Source organism: Heterodontus francisci, chromosome 7, assembly GCF_036365525.1.
Source record: "Heterodontus francisci isolate sHetFra1 chromosome 7, sHetFra1.hap1, whole genome shotgun sequence".
Classification (NCBI taxonomy): Eukaryota; Metazoa; Chordata; class Chondrichthyes; order Heterodontiformes; family Heterodontidae; genus Heterodontus; species Heterodontus francisci.
In genome coordinates this window covers 132,984,609-133,010,903 of record NC_090377.1, presented here as the reverse complement: position 1 = coordinate 133,010,903, position 26,295 = coordinate 132,984,609, and the positions used below count along the sequence as shown (strand labels likewise).

Sequence of the window (26,295 nt, the reverse complement as noted above, 5' to 3'; positions counted from 1 at the left end):
GCCGAGACCGGAGGCAGAGAGAGGAGGCCATCTCCCGCTCTGCCAGCACCCACAGGTCCAGCAGATGGGGCAGCATTCTCAGTTTTCACCGGGTCAGGTGTCTCCTGGTTGGTGGTGGACTCCAGCTGGGAGGGCTCACCCTCTGGGGCCTCGCCCTCCCCTTCATTCAGGGCACCCGACCCAGTAGCAGTGGCGGAATGGGAGGCGTCCCCAGGCTCCCCCACCACAAGCAGGGCCCCACTTACTCCTTCAGGAGGGGCCTCATGTACCGGGGCCATCCCCTCTCCTCCATCCTGAGGAATAGGGAGCACCTGCCCGGACTTTGTAGCCTTGGTGGTGGCGGTAGGGGGAACCTGAGGACCCGAAACAGGAGGCAGCTCCCCTCCAACAGATGGGCCCTGCACCTCAGGGCCCTGTGTTATTTCTGTGGAGGGGTGCTTTCTCCTCTTTTTCCCACTAGGGAGCGGAGGCTCAGAGACCTCCATGTCATCAGAGGCCTCCGCCTCCGCACACTTTTTTTCCTTTTTAGTCACCCTGGGCCTGAGCCCAGCCCTGGGACAGGTGGATTCCATGGGAATGGGCTTTGGGCTGAGCTCAGGCTCGGGTTGAGTCAAAGTGTCCAGGGGACGCGCCTCATGATGTTTCTTTTTTCCCCGCGTCTTCCTTCCGCTCGGACGGACTCTCCCCTCCCCGCCGGAGGCTGTGAAAACCACAGCCTCCGGAACCGACTGAGCGGTGTCTGTTGGATGTGTGGGGGGAGTGGGAGGAGGTGCTGTGGAACCACTCTGGGCCGCCGAGGTCTTGCTGGCAGCCGGGAGGTTGGGGCAGTTCCTACGAACATGCCCCACCCCCTTGCAGACGTGGCACCGTGCCCCGTCCGAGGTCCAAAAGACACGGTGGGCCGTCCCCTGAAACACTATACCGAAGTGGCCCTCCAAGACCTCCTCCCGCGCCAGCTGCATGAATAGCTGGCAGCGGAATGAGTACACATGTCGGAGGCTGTGCTCCCGAAGACTGAGCGGGACTGGGGTGATCCCTGACCTCACCTCCCCCAGGAAAATCCCACCCACTGTGAGCCCCGTACTTAGGGCGAGGGACACAGCCCGCTCGGTCTTCAGGAAGAACACAGCCTTCCCATACATCTTTGAGGCTGCAACAATGGCCGAGGGGCTGACAACCACGGCCATTGCCTTAACACAAGCCTCAATAGTCATATTAGGATGGGTGTAACTCTTCACCCCATGCTTTGATGTTAAGATTTTAAATAGTGACGGGGCCACAGGAGCAGCTGTCGCAGCTGCTGCAGCATAGGAGGGTCCCGCCACCGGAGAGGACTGAGAAGTCATGGGGTAGAAGAGTTACAGGCACTTTGTTGAGAGAAAAAAAAAGAGCAAATACAATAAATCAAAAAAGCAGCACTTAAAGGACGTAGCACAGGGGAAGAGGCTGAGGGAGAGGAAGGCCAGGAGGAATCAGTCTTTGTTGGTATTTTAAAGAAGTCGTAGCTGGTCTTCCAGTTGGGAGGGTGGGGTGATGACTTCACCTGGGTCAGCTGTAAGCTGCCAAGGCACACGCCTCCTTCGATGTTCAGATAAGAGAAGTCTCTTTACCTGGGCAGCTCCAGCTGTCCCAGACTTAGTAGTTGGGGTGGGGAGGGAGCTCCCTCTCCAAAGATGTTAAACACAGGAGCTCCCTTTTGAACAATACAGCCCCACCCAAGGTCTTCAGGCCTCTTCTTTCCCCACCCCCAACAATCAATGAAAAAGACTTCAGGATAAAACAAACTCACAAAAGAGCTTCCAGTTCTCTGCCTTCCTTCCTTTGTTGAAATTTGGAAAAAACTTTTGTTTCAGTTTGAATCTCCCTCTTGCAGCAGTCACACAGCCACAGTCAGCTGCACCTCGTTGATGCACTCAGGGTCCCAAATCAGAGAGCAGCCAATCCCAGTGTTGTACCTGTCCTGGGAGTGTTTAATGGAACAGTGTGGAGGGAGCTTTACTCTGTATCTAAGCCCGTACTGTATCTGCACATGGATAAAGTGCAGTGATGGTACCTAGCCCAGGAATTGGTGACTAATTCTGTCTGGGCTCCTTGTGTTCATTAACAGCTGCTGACCTGCTCTGCCAATGTGATCATCGTTAACCTGCTGCTCTTTTGGCTCCCACAGGCCTGACCTGCTGAGGTCAGATGGCATTGTGCCGAGTGTGGAGGTTGGCCCAGCTCACTCACCTGTTTCTGGCAGTCCGAAGATGTCCACTCCCCCGGGGAAGGCGAGGTACCGCAGCAAGCCGCGGCACCGGCGTGGCAACAGTAAGGGCAGCCACCATGAATTTGCAGGGGTCCTGCGGGCCATCACAGCCCCAGAGGAATGTGCCCTCCACCACCAGCACCGCCTGGGAGATGCTGCCAGCTGTGTGCACAACCTGAAATACTTTGGTCCCGCTGCAGCGCTGAGGAGCCCTCACACTGATCACCTGCAGTGCAAGATGTCTGGTTCCAGCCCTGACCTCATCTCCACCACGCTGGCCGCAAACTGCAGGAGGGGCTCGGAGAACGCGGGCACACCGGACTGCGGGCACGGTGCCGCTGATCAGGGCGGCATGTGCCAAGACTGCAGGGAGGTGAAGGGCGGCACAAGAGCTGAGAGACTGTCCAACAGAAGCGAGGTGGTTCCCGCTGGCCCGGTCCTGCCCCAGTTGCCAGCCCACCCTCCTGTGGCGCACTACGAGAGCCCCAGACTTCAGGAGAACAGCAGGCCGCTGGAGGAGAAGCAAACGGAAAGCTGCAAAGTAGGATCTTCTCTGAGTACCACTCAACACCTCACCCCACCCACACTACCTCGCAAGCTGGGATCCCTCAGAAAGGAGGTAAGCAGACAGCAAATCCACCACTCAATTTCTAAGCTCGGCCTATGAGAAAAAAAATCAGGGCATCTCCACCGGATTCAGAATTAGTTTGATGTTGTGAATATGGACTTTCAAAAGGCATTTGAGAAAGTATCATATAATAGACTTGTTAGCAAAATTAAAACCCATGGATTAAATGGACAATGGATACATAATTGGCTCAGGGACAGAAAGCAGTGAGCTGTTGTTTTTCATACTGTGGGGACATAAAGGTGGTGTCCTCCAAGGGTCAATATTAGGCTTACTGCTCATTTTAATTCATATTAATCACCTGGACTTGGGTGCACCGGGCATAATTTCGAAGTTTGCAGATAATACGAAATTTGGAAATGTAGTAAACAGTGAGGAGCGTAGTAGCAGACTTCAGGAGGTTATTGACAGACTGGTAAAGTAGTCAGACATCTGGCAGATGAAATTTAACGCAGAGAAGTGTGAAGTGATTCATTTTGGTAGGAAGAACGAGGAATTATAGAATCATAGAAAGTTTAAGGCACAGAAAGAGACCACTTGGCCCGTCGTGTCTGTGCTAGCTGAAAAACAATCCACCACTAATCCCACTTTCCAGCATTTGGTCCGTAGCCCTGAAGATTACGGCACTTGAGGTGCATATCCAGACTCCTTTTGAATGAGTTGAGGGTTTCTGCCTCAACTACCCTTTCAGGCAGTAAGTTACAGACCCCCATCACCCTCTGGATGGAAAACTTTTTCCTCATCTCCCCTCTAATCTTTCTACCAATCACTTTAAATCTAAGCTCCCTCATCACTTACCTCTCTGTGAAGGTGAATAGACCCTTCACCTCCTCTCTGTCCAGGCCCCTCAAAATTATGTACATTTCAATCAGATCTCCCCTCAGCCTTCTCTGTTCCAAGGAGGACAACCCCAGCCTATCCAATCTTTCCTCATAGCTGCATTTTTCCAGTCCTGGCAACATCCACATAAATCTCCTCTGTACCCTCTCTAGTGCAATTACATCCTTTCTGTAATGAGGTGACCAGAACTGCACACAGTACTCAAGTTGTGGCTTAACCAATGAGTTATACAGTTCCAGCATAACCTCCCTGCTCTTATATTCTATGCCTCGGCTAATAAAGGAAAGGATTCCATATGCCTTCTTAACCACCTTATCAACCTGTCCTGCTACCTTCAGGGATCTGTGGACATTCACTCCAAGGTCCTTTACTTCCTCTACACTTCTCAGTATTTTCCCATTAATCGTGTATTCCTTTGCCTTGTTTGACCTCCCCAAATGCATCACCTCACACTTCTCCAAATTGAAGACCATTTGCCACTTTTCTGCCCACCCGACCAGTCTATCAATATCTTCCTGCAGCCTACAGCTATCATCCTCACTATCTACCACATGGCCAATCTTTGTGTCGTCTGCAAACCTCTTGGATCATGCCCCCTACATTGATGTCCAAATTGTTAATATACACCACAAAAAGCAGGGGACCCACTACTGAGCCCTGCGGAATGCCAATGGAAACAGCCCTCCAGTTGCGAAAACACCCATCAACAATTACCCTTTGTTTCCTGCCACTGAGCCAATTTTGTATCCAACTTGCTGCATTTCCCTGGATCCCATGGGATCTTATTTTTTTAACCAGTCTGCCATATTGTTCCTTGTTAAAAGCCTTGCTAAAATCCATGTGGACCACATCAACTGCACGACCCTCATTTACCTTCCTTGTTACTTCAAAATATTCGATCAAGTTGGTCAAACAAGATCTTCCCTTAACCATGTTGACTATCCTTGATTAACCTGTGCCTTTCTAAGTGACAGTTTATCCTGTCTCTCAGAATAGATTCCAGTAATTTGCCCACTGCTGAGGTTAGACTGACTTGTCTGTAATTATTCAGCTCCCTCGCTCCCTTTTTAAACAGAGGTACAACATTAGCAGTTCTCCAATTCTCTGGCACCACACCTGTATCCAGTGAGGATTAGAAAATGATGGTCAGATCTTCCGTTGTTTCCTCTCTTGCTTCTTTTAACAGCCTGGGGTATATTTCATCTGGCCCTGGTGATTTATCAACTTTCAAGGATGCTAATTACATTAATACTTCCTCTCTCCCTATGTTTATCACATCCAATTCTTCACACTCCTCTTCCTTAACTACAATATCTGCATCGTCCCCCTCTTTTGTGAAGACAGACACAAAGTATTCATTAAGAACAATACCAACATCTTCCGCCCCTATACATAGTTACCTTTTTGGTCTTTTATGGGCCCTACTCTCTCCTTAGTTATCCTCTTACTCTTAATGTATTGATCAAACATCTTTGGGTTCACCTTGATTTTGCTTGCCAATATTCTTTCATGTCCTCTCTTTGCTTTCCTAATTTCCTTTTTGATTTCACCCCTCCACTTTCTATACTCCTCTCGGCATTGAGTTCTCGGTGTCGGACATAAGCTTTCGTTTTCTGCCTTATCTTACCCTTTAGGCTCCTTGACATCCATGGGGCTCTAGATTTGGCTGCCTCACCCTTTTTCTTTGTGGGAACATGTTTACTCTGAACCCCTTGAATCTCCCCTTTGAATGCCTCCCACTGTTCTGACACTGATTTACCTTCAAGTAGCTGTTTCCAGTCCACTTTCGCTAAATCACTCCTCACTTTAATAAAATTGGCCTTACCCCAGTTGTGAACTCTAACTCCTGTTCTATCTCTGTCCTTTTCAATAATTATGTTAAAACTGACTGAATTATGATCACTACCACCAAAATGCTCTCCCACTGCCATCCTTTCCACCTGCCCATCTTCATTTCCTAAAACTAAGTCTAAAACTGCGCCTTCTCTTGTTGGATTTGCTACATACTGGGCAAAAAGGTTCTCAAGAATTCTGCTCCCTCAATTCCTTTCACTCTAAAACTATCCCAGTTAATATTGGGATAGCTAAAATCCTCTACTATTATTGCCCTATTGTTCTTGCATTTCTCAAAGATTTGCCTACATACCTGCTCTTCTATCTCCCTCTGACTGTTTGGGGGTCTATAGTACACTCCCAGCAGTGTGATTGCCCCTTTTTTGTTCCTTAGCTCAATCCATATGGCCTCAGTTGATGAACCTTCCAACATATCATCCCTCCTCACAGCTGTAATAGTTTCCTTGACCAAAATTGCCACTCCCCCTCCTTTCTTATCCCCTTCCCTATTGAGTCTGAAAATCCTGTAACCAGGAATGTTGAGCTGCCATTCCTGTCCCTCCTTAAGCCATGTTTCTGTAATAGCTATGATATCATACTGCCACCTGTCTATCTGTGTCCTCAGCTCATCTGCTTTATTTGCTATGCTCCTTGCATTGAAATAGATACCCTTGAGCACTGCCAAACTCTTTTTTTATTTTCTAAACTTTGTTTCCTCTGTCTTCCAGACTGATCCATTAATTTTCTGCCTTCCATTTTCATTTCTGATTTTGTCCCAACTGAGTCTACCCTCAGGTCCCCATCCCCCTGCCAAACTAGTTTAAACCCAATATAAACTAAATGATTTGATTTTAAAGAGGTGGAGGTACAGAGAGACCTGGAGGTGTATGTTCATTAGTCTTTGAAGTAGGCAGGAGAAGGCTGTTAAAGCACATGGGATCCTTGCTTTGCAAGCAGAGGCATACAGTACAAAAGCAAGGAAGTTATGCTCAACCTTTATGAAACACTGGTTAGGGCCCAGCTGGAGTATTGTGTCCAAGTCTGAGTACCACACTTTAGGAAAAATGTTAAGGCCTGAAAGAGGGCCTAGAGGAGATTTACTAGAATAGTGCCAGGGATTGTTCTCCTTAGAGCAGAGATTTAAGGGGAGATTTGATTCAAAACCCTTCAAATTCTTGAAGGAGTTTTGAACGAGTAAATAAGGAGAAACTGTTTCCAGTGGCAGGAGGGTCGGTAACTGTAGGACACAAATTTAAGATAATTGTCAAAAGAACCAGAGGCCAGATGAGGGAAAAATATGATGCTGCAAGTTGTTATGATCTGGAATGCAGTGCCTGAAAAGGTGGAGGAGGGAGATTCAATGATAACTTTCAAAAGGAAAAGAGGATAATATTTGAAGTGGAAAGATTTTCAAGGTTACGGGGAAAGCAGAGGAGTGGGACTAATTGGATAGTACTTTCAACGGCTCAGCACAGGAACGATGGGCTAAATGGCCTCTCTCTGTGTTGTAGCATTCTATGACTTTTATAAATTCTTTGAACTCTTAACTCATAGGTTGTGTGTTGTTCCTTTTTTAACCTGAGATAGACGTCCATTTATAAAACACCTTACATGACCTCAAGACATTCCAAAGTGATTTTTGACAGGAATCTGAAGAATGAGATCTCCAGTTACCACTGTTCTACCATGTAGTTGCTGATATAGGAACATAGGACTAAGGAGGAGGCCATTCAACCCCTCGAGCTTGCTCCGCCATTCAGTTAGACGATTGTTGATTTGTACCTCACAGTGGCGCAGCCTCACAGCTCCAGGGACCCGGGTTCGATTCTGGGTGCTACCTGTGTGTAGTTTGCAAGTTCTCCCTGTGACCGTGTGGGTTTTCACCGGGTGCTCCGGTTTCCTCACACAGCCAAAGACTTACAGGTGATAGGTAAATTGGCTATTGTAAATTGCCCCTAGTGTAGGTAGGAAATATGGGATTACTGTAGGGTTAGTATAAATGGGTGGTTGATGTTCGGCACAGACTCAGTCGGCTGAAGGGCCTGTTTCAGTGCTGTATCTCTAAATAAAAAAAATCTCGTATTGAAAGCCGCAATTGAGCACCAGAATCCCCAGCCTTTAGGGAGAGAGAGTTCCAGATTTCTACTAGTCTTTAAGTGAAACAATCTAATCTGTCATGGCCTGAATTCCTTTAGTGTGTATCGGTGAGGAGGGTGGACATTCAGAAGATTATTGACAGGGTGGGTGCGGGTCAGAGGCAGTGTCAGTACTGGCTTCATCCTTTGAAACTGTAATTATTCTTTAAAGAAAGGGCCACCAGCACCAGAGGAATCTTGGGATTGATCAGGCAGAGCCAACGCAACCTGGCTAGAAGTAAATAACTGACCTCCACCCAGCTGTGTGCGGAAAGGCAGTGCAGAAAGCTGTCCTTGAGCGAGCAAGAGGAAGGAAGAGAAAGAGAGCCAACAACTTGTATTCATATAGGGCCTTTAACAGAGAGAAAGAGACGGTGATAGAGTGACTGGAAGAGAGATAATTGAGAGAGAGACAGAGACAGGGAGACAGGCAGAGAGAGACAGTCAGACCTGAGTGCTGTGACAGCCAATATCCACTAATTGAGCACCGAATGGAGAGCTTCTGGCAGTGTCTCTGCTCGCTCACTCAGCAAGGGAGCTGGTTAGACTTTTCTTGTTCAAAGTTCGATACGACCTTCTCAGCAAAAGAAAGGCTTTAAATGGCCATCATTCCCTGGGAAATGTGCCATAAACCATTCAGAAAGCACTGAGCGATTGTACAGTGAAGGCATAACAGCTGAGCTCAGGATCTGATCTCTTGCAAGATGGGGACATCAGTACAAGACCAGCACTTGCCAGTTGGGGGCATAATACTGCGAGTGGATATTGATGTACCAGATGTTTTATACAGTGAGGGCCAATGCTCATGGTGCAGGCAGCACTAGGTTTGAACAGAGCAGAGTGATTGTCTGACACCAATGTTGCACTAGGATGTGAGGATCAAGGGAGGTGAGGAGTTCCACAGTTTTAAAGTCCTGGAAAAGATTGATAAGGAGATGGATCATGAATCTTGGTGTTCGATATTAACCCCTGCCATGATGAGCAGGAGAGGGACGGGGTTTAAAAATTGAAAATCTGGCCAGCAGCCAGGCAGGATTTGCAGCAAAAAAAAAGGTAATGAGGTCTTGCCCTTAAATTTGTCAGAACCTCCGTATTCCCGGCCTCACCGGATTTTTCCCAACCCTCCCTGCCTCCCCATGAATATCATGGCCTTGGTTTGGAAAATGTGGAGGAGGGTGTTATATTTGAAGCTTAGAAGAAACAAGTGATGAAAGCTGAGAGGAGGAGTAATCACGGTAATATTGATGAAGTGGAGAGAGTCGAGGAGGGGTGTGAATGAGAGGGATTGGAGGCTGGAGATGAGAAATGGGATCCAATGGAAATGCTTCATGAAATGTTATCATGTGACAGATTCCTTACATTTCTCTTGAATCATGCACCAACACAGATTCAGACAGCCTTGTGAGAGTGTGTCAGTCTCCTGATACTTGTTGTGCTGGGATTGGCTTGCGATTCCATCGTGTGCTATCATTTGATGTTACGCAATGCTCTGCTCATCTCACTGATTGCTGATGGGGTCAGTTGGAGGACTGTTTTATCAGCAGAGTATATTTCTACGCCAGCTGCTAACTGTGAGAAGGACACGGCTTGGCAGGACTGTGTACCGCACAAGTCTCAGTGTGAATCAAGTAACAGCCCAAATCGGGTAGAGCGTCAGAGGCACACCAAACAATCCCTGGGAAGGAGCTCATTACCATAATAGGGGGCATGGGGTTGGAGGGGCGGTGGGCAAAACACATACCAACGCAGGAGAGAAGCCCAATTCTTGGAGCAGAACCTGGCCACTCCAGTATGGGAAGCCACAGGATTCAAACACTCCCAATATGGGTTCAATACAAACATTATAGCTTACGTTTATATAGCACCTTTAAGACAGGTGGACACCAGCATATAGAAGTAGAAAAGAGGAATAAGGAGCATAAAGCGTGAGTGTTGGACAGTACTAGAGAAGGAAGTAGTACCATATTAAACTGATAAGGGCCTCGAGGAATACAAAGATAGGTTTACAATGCATGCGTGTAAATGTACAAAGTGCGGTGAATAAGGTCGGTGAGCTACAAGCACAAATAACAGTGTGGGAATATGATGTAGTAGCAATAACGGAAACATGGCTTAAAAATGGTGAAGACTGGGCACTTAATATACAAGGATATAAAGTGTTCAGAAAAGATAGAGAAGGAAAAAAGGGAGATGGGGTGGCAGTCCTGAATAGGGAAGGCACTGTAGTGTTGGAAAGAGGGGATGTCCTTGAGGGGACAAAGTCAGAATCTGTTTGGTTAGAGTTGAGAAGCAAGAAAGGTATGATCACGCTACCGTGGGTATTCTATAGGCCTCCAAACAGTGAGAGAGAGATAGAGGAGCAAATCTGCAGGAAAATCACAGAGATGTGCAAGAACTATAGAGTGGTGATATTGGGGGACTTTAATTACCCAAATATAGATTGGGATAATTTTAGAGTAAAGAGGGAGAGAAATTTCTGAAATGCGTTCAGGAGAACTTCCTTGACTAGTATGTTCTCGGTCCAACTAGGAAGGAGGCATTGCTGGATCTGGTGCTGGAGAATGAGGTAGGCCAAGTGAGCCAAGTGTCTGTGGGGGAGCACTTGGGTAAGAGTGATCATTGCATCATAAGGTTTGGCTTAACAATGAAGAAGAGCAAGGAACAATCTAAAGTAGAACTTCTAAATTGGAAGAGGGCTGTCTTCAATGGGATGAGAAGGGATCCAGCCAGGATAAAATGGATCCAAAGAACGACAGGATAAACTAACGGAGCAATGGGTGATCTTTAAGGAGGAGATGTTTCAGGTACAGGCCAGATACCTTCCAAAAAGGGCAAAAGGTAAGAGAATCAAAGCCAGGGCTCCTTGGATGGTGAAGGAGATAGAGAATATGATGAAACAAAAAGGAGGGTGTATGATGCATGTCAGGTGAATTCTTCAAGCGAGAACCAGGACAAATACAATAAGTTGAAAGGGGAAGTGAAGAGGAAAATAAGGCTGGTGAAGAGAGAATAGAATGGCAGTTAACATAAAAGGGAACCCAAAAATCTTCTTTCGGCATGTAAATCGTAAGCGAGCAATCAGTGGTGGGGTGGGACCTATTAGGGACAAAGAGGGTGATATATGCTGATAGGCGCAGGGCACAGCTAAAATACTTAGTGAGTACTTTGTATTGGTGTTTACTAAGGAAGAGGACGTTGACAAAGTATAGTTAGACGCGGAGATGGTAGAAGTAATGGATGAAATGAAAATTGATCGGCAGGATGTACTGGAAAGGCTGGCTATGCTTAGAGTCGATAAGTCACCTGGTAGAGTTGGCTTGCATCCCAGGTTGCTAAAGAATGTGGGGATGGAGATAGCAGAAGGGCTTGCCATAATCTTCCAATCTTCCCTGGAATCGGGGGAGGTGCCAGAGAACTGGAGTGTGACATTTTTTGAAATTTTACTCTTATTCCAATATCAAATGTAACAACACTCTTATTCAAGAAAGGGTATAAGAACAGTCCTAGCAACTATAGGCCAGTCAGTTTAACATCAGTGGTGGGTAAGGTTTTAGAAACAATAATCAGGGAAAGAATCAACAGGCACTTGGAGAGGTTTGAGTGAATTAAGGAAAGCCAGCACGGAATTGTAAAAGGCAGATCGCACTTGACTAATCTAATTTCATTTTTGATGAAGAAACAGAGAGGGGTGATGAAGGGAAAGTAATGGATGTTGTCTATATGGATTTTAAGAAAGCCTTTGACAAAGTACCACATAAAAGGCTAGTTAACAAAATTGAGGCTCATGGAATAGGAGGGTCAGTGTCAGCTTGGATAAAAAAAAAATTGGCTTGGGGACAGAAAAGAGAATCATAGTAAATGGCTGTTTTTCAGATTGGAGGATGGTAGACAGTGGTGTTCCCCAAGCGTCGGTGCTAAGACCACTGCTTTTTTGATATAAATAAATGACTTAGATATTGGAAAACAGAGTAAAATTTCAAAAATTGTCGATAATACCAAACTTGGAGGTGTGGCAAACAGTGAGGATGATACCGACTGCAACAGGACAGAGATAGGCTCGCAGAATGGGCAGACAGGTGGCAGATGGAATTGAATACAGAGAAGTGTGAGGTAATGCATTTTGGCAGAAGGGATAAAGAGAGGCAATATACTAAATGGCACAGTTCTAATGAGTTTGCAGAGACAGAAAGACTTAAGGGTTCATGTGCATCGATCTTTGAAGGTGGCAGGACATATTGAGAGAGTAGTTAGCAAAACATGTGGAATCTTGGGCTTCATAAATAGAGGCATTGAGTACAAAAGCAGGGAAGTTATGCTGAACCTTTATAAAGCTCTGGTTAGGCCACAACTAGAGAATTACATACAGTTCTGGTCATCGCATTTTAGGAAGGATGTGAGGATCCTTGAAAGGGTGCAGAAGAGATTTACCAGAATAGTTCCAGGGATGAGGGATTTCAGCTACAAGGTTAGGTTAGAGAAGTTGGGGTTGTTCTCCTTGGAGCAAAGGAGAATGAGGGGAGATTTAATAGAGGTGAACAAAACGATGACAGGTTTAGACAAAGGAAAACTGTTCCCATGAGCTGATGGTGCAAGGACTAGGGGACGCAGATTGAAGTATTTTGGGCAAGAGATGCAGGGGGAATGTGTGGAAGAACATTTTTATGCGACGAGTGGTAATGACTGGAACTCGCTGCCTACAAGGGTGTTGGAGACGATTAATGATTTCAAAAGGAAACTGGATGGGCACTTGAGGGAAATAATCTTGCAGGTCTACGGGGATAGAGTTGGTGAGTGGGACTGATTGGATTGCTCTACAGAGAGCCAGTATGGACTCAATGGACCAAACGGCCTCCTTCTGTGCTGTTATGACTCTATGACTTCACAGCAGCGTTATCAAACAAAACCTGACACCAAGCCGCCTAAGGAGAAATTTCGATAGGTGAAAGAGGTAGTTTTAAGAAGCATCTTACAGGGGAAGAGAGGTGGAGAGGTTTAGGGAGGGAATTTCCGAGCTTAGCACCCGGCAGCTGTAGGTACGGCCGCCAGTAGAGGAGCAAATTAAAATCGGGCATGTGCAAGAGACCAGAATTTAAGGAGTGCAGAGATCTCAGAGGGTTGTAGGGCTGGAGGAGGTTACAGAGATAGGGAGGGGAGAGGGCATGGACAGATTTGAAAACGAGTATGAGGATTTTAAAATTGAGATTGCTCGACTGGGAGCCAATGTGGGTCAGTGAGCACAGGACTGATGGGTAAATAGGACGTGGTGCGAGTTAGGATCTGAGCAGCAGAATTTTGGATCGGCTCAAGTTTATGGGAGGCCAGTCAGGAATGCATTGGAATCGTCAAGTCAGGAGCAAGTGAGCTGAGGCAGGGGCAGAGCTGGGCCGGTTAGATACAATGTAAATCTCCGGCTGCACCGTGAATTAGCCGCAACTTCAGAGCAATGCCAATTTCATCCTGTGGGATCTCTGATTGTGATTGCAAACTTACTGCTAGATGAAGCAGGATTTTCATCTCTGGACCAATGGCCACTCAGTGCTAGAGTGAGGCTGCCCCAACAGAGTACCCGTTTGTGCAGCACTGCATTGAATTAAGCAGGACAACAAACCAAGCGTGGCTAGGAATGTGAGGATTTTTGCTGATGTAATCAAAGTAAGAAGCCTGTGTCTTCAGTGTATGTGCTGTATGGGACACATTGTTTTCTGTTGGCCACAGAATGGAGACGACTCCTCCGAGGAAGAGGAGGGAGAAGTGGACAGTGAAGTGGAGTTTCCCCGCAGACAGAGGTAAGACGTCAAATTCAGCCATGCTCCGAAATTTCCTCCCCTTCCGAGCGTTACATAGCAATGCAGAACGTGAGGCATAGGTTTGAGCACAAGGCCTTGTGAATGGGCTCCACTCAGCAATGAAAAACATAGAGCAAGCTATGCTGAAGCCTGGTCTGCAGTGTTACAATAAGTTGTAAAATGCAATCATAGAATCGTACTGCAAAGAAAGAGGTCATTTGGCCCAGCGATCCTGTGCCAGCTCTTTGACAGAGTTATTCAATTAGTCCCATGTCCTCAGCACTTTCCCCATAGACCTGAAATGATTTCCTTTTCAAGTATATAGCTGGGGTCCAGTCAGTATATCCTTTACCCGAGGATCCTAAGTTTCCCCTAATGAAATAGCAAGTTTTCACAGCCCAGGGTTCCAATTCTTGTTCTGTATTCAGTTAGCTGAGCTCAGATGAGGTAGAAGTGGGAACACCAATATTGATCTCTGTGTTAATTGGGGTATTTGTTCCAGATTGCCATGCAGTGAGTCTGGATGGATGTCGAGTGAGGATAGAACGTAGGAACATAAGAAATAGGAGCTGGAGCAGGCCATTCGACCTCTCTAGCCTGCTGCGTCATTCAATAAGATCATGGCTGATCTTCAGCCTCAGCTACACCTTCCCACTCTACCTCCATATTCCTTAATTCCCTTCGTCATCAAAAATCTAGCGATCTCTGAGTTGAATATACTCAATGACAGAGCATCCACAGCTTTCTGGGATAGAGAATTTCAAAAGTTTGCAACCCTTTGAGTGAAGAAATTTCTCCTCATCTCTGTCCTAAATGCTCAACCCTCATTCTGAGACTGCGACCCCTATTTCTACACTCCCCAGCCAGGGGAGCCCCTTTAAGAATTTACCAAGGCCCTGCACAAATGCAGTAAGACTGCTTTACACTTATACTCCAATTCTTTTGAAATAAAGGCTAACATATATTTGCTTTACTAATTGCTTGCTGTATATGAATGTTAACTTCCTGTGATTCGTGTACAAGGACTCTGAATACCAACATTTCCCAGACTCTCACCATTTAAACAACATTCTGCTTTGCTGTTTTTCCTCCCGAAGTGGATAACTTCACACTTCTCCACATTATATTGCATCTGCCATGTTCTTACCTACGCACTTAGCCTGTCTAAATCCTTTTGCTGTCTCTTTGTGTCCTAATCGCAGCTTACTTTCCTACCTAACTTTGTATCATCAGCAAACTTGGATACATTACACTCAGTCCCCTCACCTAAGTCATTGATATACATCGTAAATAGCTGAGACACAAGCATTGATTCCTGCGGTACACCACCAATTACAGTCAGCCAACCAGTTTATTACTACTGTCTGTTTTCTGTGTGTTATAACAAATCCGTAATCCATCCATATTACCCTCAATTCTATGAGCTCTAATTTTGTGTAATAACCTCTTGTGTGGGACCTTATTAAATGCTTTCTGACAATCTAAATACACTACATCCACTGGTTCCCCCTTATCTATCCTACTAGTTACATCCTCAAAAACCTCTTAACAGATTTGTCAAGCACAATTTCCTTTTCATAAATTCATGTTGACTCTTCACAATCATATCATGATTTTCTGAGTTGACTGTTATCACTTCCTTAGATTCTAGCATTTTCCCTGCTACTGATGTCAGGTTAACTGGCCTGCACGTCCCTGTTTTCTCTCTCTTTCCTTCCTTGAATAGCAGGATTACGTTCGCTACCTTCCAATCCATGGGGACTGTTCTAGAATCTTGGGAATTCTGCGAGAAATATTTGTTTACTGTATCTGTCATTTCCTTATTCCCCATTATAATTTCTCCTTTCTCTGCGTCTAAGGGACCCACATTTACTTTTGCTGATATCTTCCTTTTTACATCCCAATGGAAGCTATTGCAATTTTTTTAATGTCTCTAATTAGTTTACTCTTATATTCTCTTTCTTTATCAACTTAGAGCCATAGCAAGAGAGAGAGAGAGCGAGAACCAAAACAGGCCCTCCGGCCCACCATCAACCACCCATTTTGCTGATCCCATTTCCCTCTCCCATCTCCACCTTCCCTCAATTCTCCTGCCATCTACCTACACTAGGGGCAATTTACAATGGCCAATTTACCTATCAACCCACATGTCTTTAGCATGTGGGAGGAAACCCACACAGTCACAGGGAGAACTTGCAAAGTCCAGACAGGCAGTACCCAGGTCACTAGAGCTGTGAGGCTGGGGTGCTAACCACTGCACCACTTTCTTGATCATTCTTTGCTGAATTTTTAAATCCTTCCAATCCTCAGGCTTACTCCTCTTTCTGACAACGTTATAAGTCTCTTCCTTTAATCTAATACTACCCTTAAGTTCTCTTGTTAGCCACAGTCAGGCCACTTTTCCCATGGTGTTTTTATTCCTTATGGGAATATATAATCACTGCAAATTATGAATTATTCTTTAAATGTTTACCACTGCCTGTTCACCATTATATCTTTTAATCCAGTTTCGCAAACTACTTTAGCCAAATTGCCCCTCATACTTATGTAGTTTGCTTAATTCCGAATTAAAACCCTAGTTTCAGACTTAACGAAACCACTCTCAAATGCAATATAAAATTCTCTGCCCTGGAAGCTCCTTTACTACAAGCTTTTTAATCACATTTCACAATGCTACATCTAAAATAGCCTATTCCCCAGTTGGTTCCTTGACATACTGATCTAGAAAACTGTCTTGCATGCATTCCATGAAATTGTTCTCCACGCTATTACTGCAAATTTGGTGTGCCCAGTCTATATGAAAATTAAAGTTCCCCATGATTACTATACTACCCTTGTTACATGTACCTCTAATTTCCTGATTTATACTCTACCTGACACTACAATTAATATTAGGGGCCTATAAAATACTTCCACCAATATTTTTTGCTCCTTGTCGTTTCTTAGCTCCACACAAACTGATTCTACATCTTGATTTTCTGAGCTACAATCGTCTTTTTCTACTGTCTCGATCTCAGTCATTTATTGTCAAGGCGACCTCTCCTCCTTTTTCATCGTGTCTATCTCTTCTAAAAGTCAAGTATCCTGTAATATTTAATTCCCACCCTTGGTCAAGCTGCAACCATGTCTATCTAAGGGCTATTTGATCATAGCCATTAATTTCACTCTCTGCTATTAATTCACCTATTTTGTTGTGAATGCTTTGTGCATTCAAATATAGAATAATGATTTTTCTATGTTTTCCTGCTTCCACCTTAGTCACTAATGCCTTATTACCTTTGCTAAATTCTCTGCCCCTTCTTGATCCTCTCTAATTTTGCCCAAATTGCCACTCTCCTGTACAGCCTTCACATTTCTCTTTGCTGCTTTAGAACTTGTCCTTTTCCGAACCCTCCCACCCCCATTCCCACATTTGTTTAAAGCTCTGTCTACTGCCCTACTTATTTGATTCACCAGGAAAATGGTCCCAGCCTGGTTTACATGGTGCTCATCCCAATGAAACAGCTCTCTCTTTTCCCAACAAAAGAAACAAAACCCCTGCCTTCCACACGACTCTTTCAGCCTCAGTTGCTCAGGGACAACCTTGGGATCCCACAATCTGAGGACCCTTTCTCATTGTATGGGTTTTTCCCTTTTGTATTTTTGGTGTCTCTCCTAGATCCTTTCCAGGGCAGGACTGACAGTATTCCTTCTCTTCCCTCATCCTCCGTCTAATAGATCCCCCATCTCTTCCTCAGCTGTGGCAACCAGCTGGGGTAGTCAGGATGACCAAGAGGTCTAAAGCACTGCATTCAGGTGGCAGTTTCCTTTGCAGGTATGAGTTCAAATCCCACCTCTGATAAGTTGTGTATAAGGACGGCACAGTGGTTAGCACCACAGCTCCAGCAACCCAGGTTTGATTCTGGGTACTGCCTGTGTGGAGTTTGCAAGTTCTCCCTGTTACTGTGTGGGTTGCCGCCAGGTGCTCTGATTTCCTCCCACAGCCAAAGACTTGCAGGTTGATAGGTAAATTGGCCATTGTAAATTGCCCCTAGTGTATGTAGGTGGTAGGAGAATTGTGGGGATGTGATAGGGAATATGGGATTAGTGTAAATGGGTTGTTGATGGTCAGCACAGACTCAATGGGCTGAAGGGCCTGTTTCAGTGCTTGTATCACTCTATAACTCTAACCAATGCCTACCACCCCTTCCCCCCCCCTCCCCTCCCCCTCCAGAATGCCCCACATCATCACTCAGACTCCAGTAGACCTCATTAGATTCATGGGTAGCAGGGACCAAGAGAAAGGACTATGTTGTCCACATCATAGGCCCTTGCAGGTTCAGGGGTTGCAGACAAGGCCCCTGTTGTGAGCTTCTAGCAGGCCAGAAGATTTAGGGCTGTCCTTGTGCTAATTGCTGGGCCCCACCTAGAGCTCATGCTGCTGAGCACCTTCATCTGAAGGAAAAATCCAAATTTTTCTGCCGGACACCCAGAGAATGCAGCTGGGAAGCTGGCCTGTAGGACATGTGGCTGCACAGGGTGGGCTCCAGGTTGAATGCCAGCACAAATTTATGGCCATTCTGTGTGGCCTTGGGGGGGCTTCATCCAGTGCCTCGCTGAAGAAATCTTCTTGCTGCTCTGTGTCTAGGTGGGTGCTGTGAGCAGCAGAGTCTCTACAGGAAGTGGCCCAGCTGGGATACAGTTCCACCAGTGGCCTCAAGAACACCATCCATAGGCAATCATTATTTGAAGGCCTTTCAATTATATGGGCATCAGCGCTAAGCCCTATCCTCACCCAATTCGTGCACACTTTCCAACAGGAGTCACTTTTTTAGTGATCATAGGCAGGAACCCCTCCTGAGGCCAACTCTACTGTTCTAACAGCTGCCTGGGCTCAGACTATGTGCCCGATTTTAACCCTGTGGAAGTGAATGGATTTTGAGTAAGTTAAATTCTCACGCTAGATACCTGAGTACAGACTGATTGAAGCTGGCCCCAAAGTGGAAATTCAGCAAACTGAGAGTGCTATAAAAAGCAACAAAAGGCTGCAAAGACCATAATAAAAGGTGCAAAAAGGAATATGAAAAAACTTGCAAGATCTGTCATCATGAACAGCAAAAGCTTCCATAAATATACTGAAAGAGAGTGAGCGATAAAGAGGAAGATGGGCCCATTAAATACATCTGCAGTTGAAGCTATAATGGATAATAAAGAAATGGCGGATTTGTTAAATGAGCACATTTGACGGTAGAAGAAGAGGATGAAATACCAGCAATATAAGGGAATCTAAAACTAAGTCAAGGGGAGTAACTTACTGGATTTAATATGTTACAAAAATTATATGGACGAAAACAAAGGGCCTTAAGATAGACAGATCTCTAGGACCAATTGTTTTCCACCACAGGGTATTAAAAGAATTAGGTGTGGAAATTGCAGATGTATTAAAGTCATCATTTTCCAAAGTGCTCTATATTTAGGAACTGTGATTGTGAAATTGCAAAGGTTACTCCATTATTTAAGAAGAGAGGGAAGAAGAACCCAGGAATCTATACACACATCAGTTTAAGATCAGTTGCGTGAAAGTTACTGGATCCATCATCGGGGACAGAGCGGCTAAGCATGAAAGTATGAGTTGATCGCAGAGTCCCAACATGGATCTGTGAAAGGCAGGTCATGCATGACTAATCTGGTTCAATGTTTTGAGAAGGTTACGACATGGTGGATAGGGGAATGTCGATGGATGTTGTCTCTATGGATTTCCAAAAGGCATTTGATATGGTGCACAGAAATCAAGGTGTCAAAGGTTGGTTGGGAGGTAGGAGACAGAGAGTAATGGTAAACCAAACATAGGCAGGATGTGACAAGTGTATCTGCTTGTCTCAGCTTTTCTCCATATATATCAATGACTTGGATGAAAGAGTAGAAAGTTCTATGTCAAAGTTTTCAGATGACACTAAGTTAGGAGGCACAGTAATTTGTGTCACTGGGAGCAGGAAGTTACAAAGGGACATAGATTAAGTGAGTGGGCAAAATATAGCAGATGAAGTTCAATATGAGAGTGCGACATCATCCACATTGGATCCAAAAAAAAGCTAGGGGATGGTAGCATAGTGGTAGTGTTACTGCACTAGTAATCTAGAGACTTAGGCTAATACTCTGGAGACTTGAGTTCAAATCCCAGCACAGCAGTGGTGGGAATTTAAATTCCATTTAATTAATTAATAATGATTATGAAACTACTGAATTGCTGTAAAACACCACCTGATTCACTATTATCCTTCAGGGGAGGAAATCCGCTGTCCTTACCTGGTCTGGCCTATGTGTGACTCCAGACCCACGGTAATGTGATCGACTCGTAACTGCTCTCTGAAATGGCCTAGCAAGCCACTCAGTTGTAGGTAGTTCACTACCACTCACTCACGGGCAAATAGGGATGGGCAATAAATGCAGGTCTTGCCAGTGACGTTCACATCCCAAGAATACATTTTTCAAAATCTGGATATTTTCTGAATGGATTGGAATATTATCTTAATGGTGCGAGACTAGGAGCTGCGAAGGAGCAAAAGGATTTAGGTGTCCATGTACACAGATCGCTAAAAGCTAGTAGAAAGGCACAAAAAATAATTGAAATGCTGATGGGAAGTTGGGTTTTATCCCAAGGGAATTGGAATATAAAAGGGGTGGAAGTTATGTGTCAGTTGTACAGAGCCTTGGTCAGGTCACATCTGATGTACTGCATTCAGTTTTGGACACTGCGCCTCAAGAAGAATATATTGATCTTGGAGGTAGTGCTGTGCAGATTCACCAGAATGATACTGGAGCTTCGAGGGTTAAATTATGGGGATAGGTTGCAGATTCCCGTGAGCATAGATGGTTGGGGAGGTGGGGTGATGTAACCGAAGTGTTTACAATGATTAAGGGATTCAACGGGGTAGATACATTACCTCTGTTGGGGGAATTGAGAACATCTTAAAATTAGTGCCAGGCCATTTACGAGTGAAATCAGGAAGGATTATTCAGACAAAGGGCAGTGGAATCTGGAACTCTCTTCCCCAAGAGGCTGTGGATGCTGAGATTTCTGAGACTGAGATTGGATTTTTGTTAGGTAGGATATTCAGGGATATGGATCAAATGCAGGAAAATAGCACTGAGGTGCAGATTAGCTGTGGTCTTAGTGAATGGTGGAGCAGGCTCGAGGGGCTGAATGGCCTCCTTCTGTTCATAGTATGTTGGTTCACTACAACACGAAGAGATACATTTACCCAGTGAGCCAAGGAGACTATGAGTGCGTTACTTTTAAAGCTGGATCAAAGAGTTTAATCCCAAAACAACGTTCAGATATTGCCCATGAATCATTTATGAAGACAAACGACCATCTGTGTTGGTGGCAATGAAATTCACATCAGCCTGTCCATTGTGGTATGTGGGAGAAGGCCAGATAGCAAACTGTTTACAACCCTAGCTAAGTATTACCACATGGTGCTAGTGGATACTGATACCAATTCATATGTGTCTCAGTGTATATGTAGAATACACAGCAGGAAAAGGGAACAATTCACTACTGTCTGGTACAGTACAGCCCATGTCTCAGAGTCAGCTCCTGTATGTGTACAATGCACAGCAGGTAACAGGGAATAATCACTCTTGTTTGTTGCTGTAAGGTCTGTGTGTGTCTCAATGTCACACACTAGGTAATAGGGAATGATTCACTCCTGTCCAGGAGCCAGTAGAAACTGGAATGAGATGGTCTAAACTCATTTCATTTTAGCCTCATACAGCAGCAGACAAAGAGACTTTGATCCCCAGTCTGTCTGAACACATCCCAGAGGTGAAAGGCTTTTGTCCATCATGCTGCTCCTCTCTATTTGTTATTTTGCAGGGTGCAGGCAATGTGAATTTGTGTCTCTTGGGTTTCTGAGGCCGTGTTGCTCTCTCTATTCTGCAGGCCCCATCGTTGTATGAGCAGCTGTCAGTCGTACTCCACCTTTAGCTCGGAGAACTTCTCTGTGTCAGATGGGGAGGAAGGCAACACGAGTGACCATTCGCACAGCGGCACTCCAGACGGACTGAGCAACAATAACGAGGACCGTCTGGAGGACAAACTGGACGATATGCTGTCACACACTCCGGAAATCCCCATCGAGATATCCATGCAGTCAGATGGGCTGTCTGACAAAGAGTCTGCGGTCCGGAGGGTGAAAACTCAGATATCGCTCGGGAAACTGTGTGCAGAAGAGCATTGCTACGAGGTGAGATTCCCATAGTTAATCACCGAGCCCATTCTCACCAGTGCTCGTCTTCAGAGACTGATGCAACAGAGAGACCTGGGGGATGTATGTACAGAACTCTTTGAAGGTATCAGGACAAGTTTAGAAGGTTGTCACAAAAAGCATAGAGGATCCTTGACTTTATAAATAGAGGCATTTGGTACCAAATTAAGGACGTTATGCTAAACCTTTATGAATCACTGATCAACTGCAGCACTATGTTCAATTCTGGGCACCACACGTCAGGAAGGATGTTAAAGCCTTAAAGAGGGTGCAGAGGAGATTTACTAGAATGGTACCAGGAAGGAGGGACTTCAGTTATGTGGAGAGACTGGAGAAGCTGGGGTTGTTCTCCTTAGGGCAGAGAAAGTTAAAGGGAGATTTAGTAGAGGTTTTGATAGAGTAAATAAGGAGAAACTGTTTCCACTGGCATAAAAGTCAGTAACCAGGGGACACAGATTTAAGGTAATAGGTAAAAGAACCAGAGATGAGAATATTTGACACAGTGAGTTGTTATGATCTGGAATGCACCACGTGATTCAAAAGTATTTGTCAAATAAACAGACAGCGACAGGTTTGCTTAGAGGTTTAAAAACAGAAAATCAATTGTTTATTGATCAATACGACTTAACCCGAAATTGTCGCAACCGCATCCACTCACGCATTTGCTCGCACGCACACACGTACACGAAGAGACAGATAGAAAAGGGGCAAGTGATTTTTAGTGGGGGGGAGGGTCAAGGTAAACCTGGTGCATTCTCTTGGAAGTCAAGTTCTCGGTTGCAGGCCTGAGGTGTTTGAAGACTTCTTTCTTGGTTGACAGTTCAGTTAGAGATATTGGATCAGTTCTAATTCAGTGCTGTCTAGAGTAGATGTAGAGTTCTACAGTGAGGCATGTCCCTTCCTGTTCACTGGAACCAAGCTTCTTGGATGCTGTTTTATGGGTATCTTTCTCTGTCTCTCTAGGTTGCTTTTTAAGGTAGAGATGTGTTCCATCTCGCCTCCTGGTAGGCAACACTTTGGTCTCTCCCCCATGGTGACTGCACAATGGGCCAGGACGTGGCTGCTTCACACCTTCTTTGTTTCAGAAGAACCCATTCAATTCTGGAATATTTTAGGTTGGGTGTAGGATGGGTGGAATTGATACCTCTTAGCTTTGAAGATGTTCCTTAGTCCCTGTCAAGCAGTTTGAATATACAAAGTGGTTAGCACCGCAGCCTCACAGCTCCAGCGACCCAGGTTCGATTCTGGGTACTGCCCATGCAGAGTTTGCAAGTTCTCCCTGTGACCGCGTGGGTTTTCGCTGGGTACTCCGGTTTCCTCCCACAGCCAAAGACTTGCAGGTTGATATGTAAACTGGCCATTATAAATTGCCCCTAGTGTAGGTAGGGGAATTGTGGGGATGTGAGAGGGTAATGGGATTAACGTAGGATTAGTATAAATGGGTGGTTGATGGTCAGCACAGTCTTAGTGGGCCAAAGGGGCCTGTTTGAGTGCTGTATCTCTAAATAAAGGGCAAGTCCTTTTCCTTTGGTGGCTATTTTGGAGCACATTGTTCACTTTTGAAAAGAAAGGTTCATTTTTTAAAAGACAAAGTCTGTTTTTATAACTCTTCAGTTTGTGTCCATAACATTTTCATCTTCGCACTTCTTTTACACGTAATAATGCTATATGATTCTATGTTTAAAGTAGGCTTCCTCTTGGAAGGGACACAGTTAGATTCTTTGGCTGCACCGTTTAGCCTCACCTTGGGTAGGGCACAAACAGGAACATCCAGTGGGGAGGATTGCACGCCACTACCAGAAGCTGCCAGATTTTTCTACAATTGAAACTAAGGAGGAAAGGTGTTCCTGGTTCTGTGAGGAACATCTCACACTCTCCATTGGATTTTCTTTACTACGTTGCACCCAGCTGATGCCTGACACCAGACGGTGGAGAGAGAAACCCACCCTGAGGTTGTGCACGGGCAGCTAGTAGATGGTACTGTTGCAGATTGGCAATGTGAATCGTGAATGTAGTGTGTTGTTAATTTATTGTTCATTTGATATGTGGTGTATTGTTCATTTCAGGCCACCATACATGTTTGGTGTAGCATGCGCAGTGTGCCACTAGAGAGAATTGATAAAGTTTCCATTTACAGCAGCAAGCCAGCAAGTAGTGTTGTGTGTTTCTTCCGGAGATTTACAATGTGAAATCTTATAATGGACATAGATTTGCATTGTCAAGGGTCTCCCAGGACATCAACCACAAGAGCACAATGAGAAGAGTTTAAATAATAATCACTTGATAAGATTGCAGTGTGAAGCATCTATCACTCGTTTGTGCTTTATCTACATCCATTTCACCAAGCCCAATAGATGGTGTTGAGGTACAGATCATCCATAAAGGAAAGGAAGGGAAAGACTTGCATTTATATAGCACCTTTCATGGCCTTGGGACACCCCAATATGTTTCACAAAAAATTAAGTACTTTTTTTTTAAGTGTAGTTACAGTCTTAATGTAGGAAACACGGCAGCCAATTTGTGCAGCAAACTCTCAAACATGAAATAAATAACCAGATCATCTGTTTTAGTGATATTGATTGAGGGATAAATATTGGTTGGGACATCGTGTAATTGAATGGCAGAACAGGCTGGAGGGGCTGATAGATCTACCCCTGTTCCTATGATCCTATTTTTTGGTAGTCTCCTTGTCATCAGCGTTTGTCATTCCAATTGACAACTTGTTCTCCAAATTGCTATTCCCCCATGACCAGCTTGTGTTGAGGAAGATGGGAGAGGAGTCAAAATTCCTCAGTGGTCGACCCAGCAGATAGGCTGGTATTACACCCACCACAGTTCTCCAGTGTTGAACCCACCTGCGATTTTTGTGGGTATAAGAGGGCACCTCATTTACCCGGGAACTTGGGCATAGGTGCCAATTGTTAGGAAAATGCTTTCCATTTTTCTTAATATTTTATTGTTTTAAGGACTTGTGTTAAAACTGAAAAGATTCCATGGATGTGTTTTAACCAGGTTCACCGACAGGACAAGATGTTGTTTGAAAGCCGCCTGTGCCAGAGGCCACCTGTGATTTGGGCTCAGAAAGCAGCGGAACCCTTGGTGACTTGGGGAAAATGTTTACAGAGAAGCCACATGTCAAGCTTTGTGGAGGTCAGGAGGTCGACTCTCTGTTTGGGTTTTGATCATTGTTTTCAGTTTAGTTGTGGTGTGATCTGTTTGAAGACAGTTGGTGGTTTCCTGCCAAGGGGAAAAGAAACCACCAGCTCACCTCCTTCTCTACCTCTTTGAAGAAATCCTGCCAAGAGTCAGTGTGGGGAAAAAAAAAACCCTGGTGCCGTATAGCTCCAGAGGAACTGAAAAAAATCCTGAGATTCAAGTGTATGCTGGCGGAAAAACCTTGATGCCACATTTCTCCTGGAAAGCCCACTAGAATAATTCTCAACATCTCCAGAATGGACTGCTTCTGAAATGATCCTAGTGACCCATCTCCGTATACCCGGAGGTCAGACCAAAAAAGGGACAACAGACTTCCTTCCATATCTTCTTTCTTTTTTCATCAAGAATTAGCAAGTATTTGGCCAAAGTAGTTTTTTTTTGTAACAGACCTCTGCAGAGTGAATTTCTGTATTTTTTCCAGTCTGTGTCTGTGTGTGTGTGTATGTGTGTGTGTGTGTGTGTAGTAGGGGAATTTTTAAAAGAGGAACTTTCGTATTTTAATCAGTGTGTTAACGCTTCGCTTTGTTACTGGTTAAATCTTGTTTTCTAATAAACTGATGATTTTGTTGTTTATTAAAGAAACCTGGTTGGTGTATTCTGTTCTGGTATTAGAAAAATAGATTATATGATTGGCTGTATCGGTAACCGGGTAAACATTTAAATATATGTTGTAACCTGTGAAGAAGTGGAACTAGAAAAGACAGTGCACTCCTCCCACCTTGGTTGTAATACAATACAGGCGATCTCTGGTGCCTGGAGAGACCAACCACCACTTTGGGAGAGAGTTGTTGCTGCTTTGACCCCTACTGGTGGAACCCACCTTCGTTAATGTTGATATAACTCAAGTCACTCAGCCTACTGGGCTCTGCAGTTACGTCAGGTGCCAACTGAGCCTGTTGGAGGCTTTCAGCCCCTACAGGATAAGCTTGTGCTCTTGAAGTTGCTACTTCCCAATGCTGGGCATAGTTTGTGCTGTTGGAGTTTGTATTTCCAAACACAAGAGCATTTGGTGGTCTCATAAATGAGACCTTGATATGAAACTCGGAACTTGTGCTTCAGCAAGGCTCAAAAGTAAACCAGGAAATATGATCATCTGGGCATTCAGGGCTGCAGTTGCTGCTACGTTTTGGACAGCTCCATTAATCGCTCCCATTTTGCTCTCACAGTTTATGATGCCATCATTTCAACCTTATAAATCATTCCCAGCCAGTGTTAGTCCACAACTGGTTCAACAGTGTCACGAAAGGCGATAAGCAGGAGTCTGCTCAACTCTGATGTCACCCATGGTTGATGTTTGTCCCCAACACACACTGTAGGTTCCAAATTGAGGATTGACCAGTTGGGTGAGGTACTCTAGATC

At 45.0% G+C, this 26,295-nt stretch overlaps 1 protein-coding gene across 3 annotated transcripts in view; it reads left to right on the top strand.

Moving 5' to 3' along the window:
* Positions 1-26,295, top strand: part of LOC137372331 (mitogen-activated protein kinase kinase kinase 13-like) — a 388,553-nt gene that overhangs the window by 352,657 nt on the left and 9,601 nt on the right. For all 3 annotated transcript variants that reach the window (XM_068036186.1, XM_068036183.1, XM_068036185.1), the window contains exons 11-13: positions 2,168-2,867; positions 13,400-13,470; positions 21,395-21,698. In XM_068036186.1, the coding sequence (XP_067892287.1) occupies positions 2,168-2,867; positions 13,400-13,470; positions 21,395-21,698 (1,075 nt within the window). The remainder of the gene's footprint in view (positions 1-2,167; positions 2,868-13,399; positions 13,471-21,394; positions 21,699-26,295) is intronic.